General features: G+C 41.7%; 1 protein-coding gene across 1 annotated transcript; it reads right to left on the bottom strand.

Annotated features, from left to right (window-relative positions):
* Positions 1–2,448: 2,448 nt before the first annotated feature.
* LOC147897609 (acyltransferase GLAUCE-like) lies at positions 2,449–4,584 on the bottom strand. The gene is made up of 2 exons (XM_087380063.1): positions 4,120–4,584; positions 2,449–3,324 (listed from the first exon to the last, which is right to left on the bottom strand). The coding sequence occupies exons 1-2, from the start codon at positions 4,579–4,581 to the stop codon at positions 2,449–2,451; spliced, it is 1,338 nt and encodes a 445-aa protein (XP_087236189.1). The 5' UTR covers positions 4,582–4,584.
* Between the last annotated feature and the right edge of the window lie 1,855 nt (positions 4,585–6,439).

The following is a 6,439-nucleotide window of genomic DNA, read 5'->3' as shown; positions in this document are numbered from 1 at the left end:
ACATCACATGTATGTATGTATGTATGTATGTACGTGCATCCATAAGTATCTATCTATCTATCTATCTATCTATATATCTATCTATCTATCTCTATCTCTATCTCTATCTCTCTTTATCTATCTAGCTATCTCTCTTTCTATATATATATATATCTCTCATTAGTTGAGTGTAGGATGTAGCTTGGTGGTGCCATCTACAACCACACATACACACACACACATTTATATATTTATAATTATATAAATGAAAAATAGCATACCAAAAGATGGAGTTTTATTATATTAAATTGTGTTCAATTTTTTAAAATAAATAAGCTTGTATCGAGTTGTAAGAATACAAATAAAAGTCTCATTTGCAAGAGGCAATCATCAGACTACTGCAAGTCCCCCATATAATTTCAGTAGTGCGCTTAGCTCTTGCCAAAGGTTTGCGAACCAAAACATATGGAAGCAGACGTCAAAGCTACAAAATCAATTTGTTTCACCACTTTGCAGTTTCTCCTGAGCTATAGTATGTACATTCAAACTTTCTCTCCCCTCATATACTCACTCAAGGCTTCTGGATTTCTCCATGAATCATGAACCTTCCCCATTTCTCCAAAATCACCCTTTCACAATGCTTAGGTTAATTCTGCATTTAATTAGGGACCTTTCATAAAGGTTAGGTTAATTGGGCATCCTACTCCCTTGACTAATACAAATACCCATTTTGTTAATGTCATGGGCACCTATACATAATGAGAAACTTAATCATGACTTTTAGTGAAAGGGCCAATCCAAAGATAGCTTGGATGATGATGAAATGGACATAGAAGATACTGAGACCTCTGGGTTTGGACCTTAACCAAGTTGGACACGTAGAAGATGCTGAAATGGACATTGAAGATGCTAAGACCTCCGGGTTTGGACCTTAACCAATTTGGAGAGATCCAATTTCATGAAACTTTCCCACTTTTCCTAATATAGTCTTGTACAGAGGTCATCTCTTTTATGTTAACTATGGTGGGCACCAAAATTTTTTTACATTCCAGCTCAATGGATATACTAATGCTAAATTTCAATGTGTTCTGAGTCGGTGGTTAACGAATATACAACAATAATTTTTTGCATATTTATTTTTCACTGGTTCTCCATGCATATATTGCATTCTCATAGAAATATTGACGCTTCTACACTTGGAACAAATTCAAGTATTACTTTGAACACAATATGGCATGATATCTTATAGTGTTATTCATATAATAATTTTAGCCAATTTTGAAGAGCTCAAAAGTATAGTGTATTAGATGGATCCATTTCCCATTAGATACTTTGTATTCTTGATTGTAATAAATTCATCTTATTAAAAGATTGAATGGGTCAAACGTGTTGCTCCTTCTCCCTCTTATATGTCCACTCACCCTATGGCACTTCCTCCCTCCCTCTCTCTCTCTCTCTCTCTCTCTGAGCACGCATGTGCACACATACACTCACATACATAATACAGACATACACAGATAAATGCATGCATGGGCATGCACCTCACCCACTATGCAAGTACACAATTATGCAAGTACACACTAGGATATGAGCTGTGCATAATTAAAAAACTTTTTTTGCCATGGGCGATAAGAAGGGAAGATTTTATATTAATAAAAGGAAAAAATATAAAGGGAAAGAAGAGGAAAATACAGCTGACTCAGCTTGGCCTACAAGTGGTTATGTAAAGCCTAAAAGCAAATGTGCAAAATCATCAGAACATTTGTTAAAAAATTCCAAGATAGTATATCCACCTGAACAAGACAGTAGACTTCCCCAGGAAGATTCGTGCCTTGTTTCAATAGGTCCCCTAAGAGATGAAAAAAAAAAAATCAATTAATTAGGTAGACTTCCCAAGGAAGATTCGTGCCTTGTTTCAATAGGTCCCCTAAGAGATGAAAAAATGAAAAATCAATTAATTAGTCTCGTACGGGGGGGATTGGTACTAATACATATTAAGCCTAACGTTCTTCTTGGCGCCCCCCCAAAAAAACAAGTGTACCATCCGTAGGATGCACCTCGCCTTTGCTTGTCTTGTCAAATGCCCCACGTGAGAACAGTCTCTGGAAGGAGCACGAGATGGAAGGAGATGTGAAACTAAAATTAGTCATGCACCAAAACTAATTGAAAGTGGGAGAAGATGTGAAATATGAGAGAGTGATTAATTCATTTAGGAGGATAAATCAATAGGACTTTTTACTGAAATATAAGAGAGTGATTAATTTATTTAAGAGGATAAATCAATATGACTTTTTACTTGGCTAGGAGTAGAGCGCTTTATGAAACTCTAAAATCCTACGAAGCCATGTGGCACATTCAAAGCCATTAGAACAGCGTGACCTATTATTAGCTACTTACAATACTCCATATAGTGAGCAGCTGGCCCATAGTGGCCCATATACTTAGGAGGTGGCCAAGCATTCTACTTGGTCAAGGGGCAATGGCATCCTCGAATGTAGCACGCTCTTGGGGAGATTCAAACACCACAAGCACGTTGAAGGCCTGGCGGTCAGCGTTGTCATCTAAAACTATCATGCAATTTCGTAACTGCTTGCAGGGGCGCCCAACATACACTGGCTTCCCCCATCCCCAGTCTGTATCATAGAAGCCCACGCCCGCCACCTTTGGCATCGATAGCATCGTCCCATCGAGATGAGCTGCCCCTCCCATCTCCTCTATCAAATCTATCTCCGACTGTACGTACTCTGCACTCACCTCCTCAATCGCCTCTTTCACCCTCCTTGCCGCATACCCTACCCCCCCCTCCTCTCTCAAATCCTTCACCTTCGCTTTCGCTACTGCCATGCATACCGCATTCCCCATGTAGCTCCCCGAAACCCCCCTTTCCCCTCCCTTGTCCCTCACATTTACAGGTATTCGCATCGGTAGCTCGCTAGATGCCTCCAACTCACCCATGCTCTTGGCCTTTGCCACCCACAGATGCGCCGACAGGCATGTGAAGCGTGAGTAGGATATCCCAGCCTTGTTACTCGTTTGCACTTGAAGACGGAACTTCTCTAGGTTGTCGTTGGAGAAGGTGTATTTAACTGGTATACCATATTTTTTCTCGGGGTACCACGAGCCGTCACCTTTCTTGACGATGTAAGGATGATCGAATGTGGGCGAGGGTGGATTTCGTGCCACCATCCGTTGCCTTCTATCATCACTATCCGGAGGTATACGCATGCCATCCCGCCGGCCAACGGAGGACAGGTTTTGAAGGAATATAGCAGCACCACAAGCGTCGAACAGAACGTGGTTGGACATCATCGAAACAACGAACCCGCCGCACTGGAAACGCGTAACCTGCACAGAACAACGTTCTTGAAACTTGCCTTCAACACGGAAACAAGCAGATTCTCACTCCTTGAACCTCATCTCATTTCATCTCAGAGCGCACATGTCCAGCACTAAGATATCTTTACAGTGTAGCTGCAATAAGGATATCGTCATTATACTACTAAAACTGTAGGGACCACATCAATCTCAAGGTACCAAAACACTGTAACTCCTCTATCAAAGGTGCCATGTACACGTCCATATTTTTGTCGAATAAACAAAGGTATTGACAATTTCGGAAAGAAAAAACGTGACCTTGCTATTTTCACCTAGAATCAGAGAGAAAGAGAGCACGCAACTGGAAAAAAGGGGACGGGGGGGGGCAGAGAGAGAGAGAGAGGAGTGCAACCGCAAGCAAAGAGAAGGAGGGCAGCACAATTGTAAGAAGAGGCAAAGGAGCGAGAGCGAGCGAGCGAGCGAGAGAGAGAGAGAGAGGAGTGCAACCGCAAGCAAAGAGAAGGAAGGGAGCGCAATTGTAAGAAGAGGCAAAGGCCAAAAGAGAGGAGCGTAACTACAACCAGACAAAGTTGAAAGGATCCCACTCAACATCTCTCTTGCACCTTTCCTTCTTGCATAAGCACTAGTCTCTCCTCACCAAACGTCCCAATTTCCCAAATAGCTAAAGTGCAACGTCCAAGTAGCTCAAATCCAAGCAGTCCCGACTCGCATTCAATGCAAAACTCACAATCTAGGTGCATAACCGTACCGTAATACGTATAGCACAGAATGTCACTGAGAACAGACGACTCAGGAACACAATACCTGCAGGGCAACAAGAGGGCGGTGCTCTAGATCTATATTGGGATCCTCCAGACGTGCAAACAAAGGATCTGAAGCAGGACTCGGTATCGTAACGTCTCCGAGGTCTCCAACTGTCAGCTTCGCCGTCGCAGCCACAAATTGCACACCCTCTCCGTTGCACTCCACTTCTAGTCGTTGAGACTTTTGGTTCACCCTTAGCCTACCGGCCACCCATGGATAATAAGCCAGCAAATCCTCCATAGCAGATCTTGTAACTTCAACTACGTTCACTGAGCTTTTGGTAGGGTGGGGAGCGTAAAACAGAGCTACCGCAGTGTAAGAATTGAACATTTGATCTAAATTGGTCAAGTATAGCGTATGCGAGGCGGACTCAACATTTTGTTGCAGAGGTCTCACGAACACTGGAGGCTCAAAGGCAAGTTTGCTACTCAAAGCTGAACCGTCATCGTGAGAGGATGCCATCAGAGAGACACACTGAGAGAACGTCCACCATAATCGGCCTCAGTATTCTAGTTATAAGTAGAAAGTCAGTGAACAATATTTATTTGATGATAAGTGCGTGCCAGCGGTTCACTTCATTTTTGGCCCTGCAAGGGTCCTAAGGGATGAGTGGTTATTGAGTTGCTAATCAGGACCATAGTTTTAAAGTTAGTTCATCTGATCAATTTGACCTTGCAAATTATGGTTAGTATGAGGCTTAAATGTCCGTTAGTAGAAGTTTAAGGGCTTCTAATGTGTTTAGGTTTTAAGGTTTTTGTTTGCTTGTGGAGGTCCTAAATGTTTTTATCTTTTATTCCTAAAGCTTTTGTCTTTTGTTAGAAGATGGAGGCTCTCTTTGTCTCTTGTATGACACCACAAATAGGCACGTCCCCACTTTTATTTAATGGCCCATCCACCACACACATACACCTTTTCACTTCTTTTCTCTCCTCTCTTTCACTCATCTACCTTTCCCGATATTCCTTCGCCTTTACTTGCTTTTTCTCTTTTTCTTTCCTTCCAATTTACACCTATAGTTTCCTTTCACGAGTTATGGGAGACAAAAGAGGTAAAAAGGTGTATGTGTACATGTGTGTGTGTGTGTGTGTGTGTGTGTGTGGTGGATGGGCCATTAAATAAAAGTAGGAAAGTGCCTATTTTGGCAAGAGTAATATAAATGTGGTGTCATATAAGAGACAAAGAGGGCCTCCATCTTTCAATATCAGAAATACCTAACAAAGACAAAAGCTTTAGGTTAAAAGACAAAAGCATTTAGGACCTCCACAAGCAAACAAAAACCTTAAACCCTAAACACATTAGAGGCCCTTAAACTTCTACTAACCCACATTTAAGCCTTATACTAACCAGAATTTGCAAGGTCAAATTGACCAAATGAACTAACGTCAAAATTATGGCTGTAATTAGCAACTCACTAACCAAGTCATCCCTCAAGACCCTTGCAGGGCTAATAAGTGGCTCCAAGTCTCACTATCCACAAATAAGAGTCGAGTTTTAAAGCTCCTTACGTCTGACTTGAGGAGTCTCACTCCTATTTTATTACTATCTTTGAAGTCTAAGGGAGCGTAGCATTCTTGCTTACCAATCATCCAAATGTAGAGAGCTCAAACACTACAAAAAACGAATTTAGATAATTAACAAATGCATATATGGGCTAAAAAGATAAATTTCTCCACAATCTATAGTCTTTTGCATCAACTTCATTCCCTCCTCATATACCCCATCCTCTCTCTCTCTCTCTCTCTCTCTCTCTCAGGTTACGCTAATAGGCGTTGACCTCTATTAGAGGCAGTGGACTTGGCCAAGCACTCATTTTGTAGTAGTGGTGCAGTTGATTACGACCACATAGCCAATCAGTAAGTGGAGCTTGGTGCACCGAGCGTATGATCTTTTGGAACACGGCCCCTTAGGTAGTGAAATGATTGTAACAGGAAGAGAAGAGAATAAGAGAGTAGTGTGCCAAGTTCTCTCCTTTGACCTGAGTTTTCTAAGATAGGAAGTGTTCATTGCAAGCTGAGGCAGCTTGGTTGTATCAAAAGAGTTTTATTCAATAGAAGTGAAGGATCAATGGATCTCCAATTCTGTTCAATTCTATTGTGGATACTCCACGGTCTAAGTGTTTAATATATGTTGTCATCACATGGCTCTTCTCTAATAGCTAACCTCGACCTCTGAGTGCTTTATATGTTGGCACATGTTCTGTGCCTGAACACATCCACTTAGGATTGCAAGAGTGAGCATCTTTACTGAGCACAACACCGGGTTGTGAATGGAGCATTTCTGAGTTGGTCGAGTGAGGGAACCGGATTGTCAACATTTGGTG

This window comes from Dipteris shenzhenensis, chromosome 10 (assembly GCF_047967505.1).
Source record: "Dipteris shenzhenensis isolate YYH24624 ecotype China chromosome 10, Dip_SZ_1.0, whole genome shotgun sequence".
In the NCBI taxonomy this organism is placed as follows: Eukaryota; Viridiplantae; Streptophyta; class Polypodiopsida; order Gleicheniales; family Dipteridaceae; genus Dipteris; species Dipteris shenzhenensis.
The sequence above is the reverse complement of the archived record's forward strand: the minus strand, read 5'-3'. Positions and strand labels throughout refer to the sequence as shown.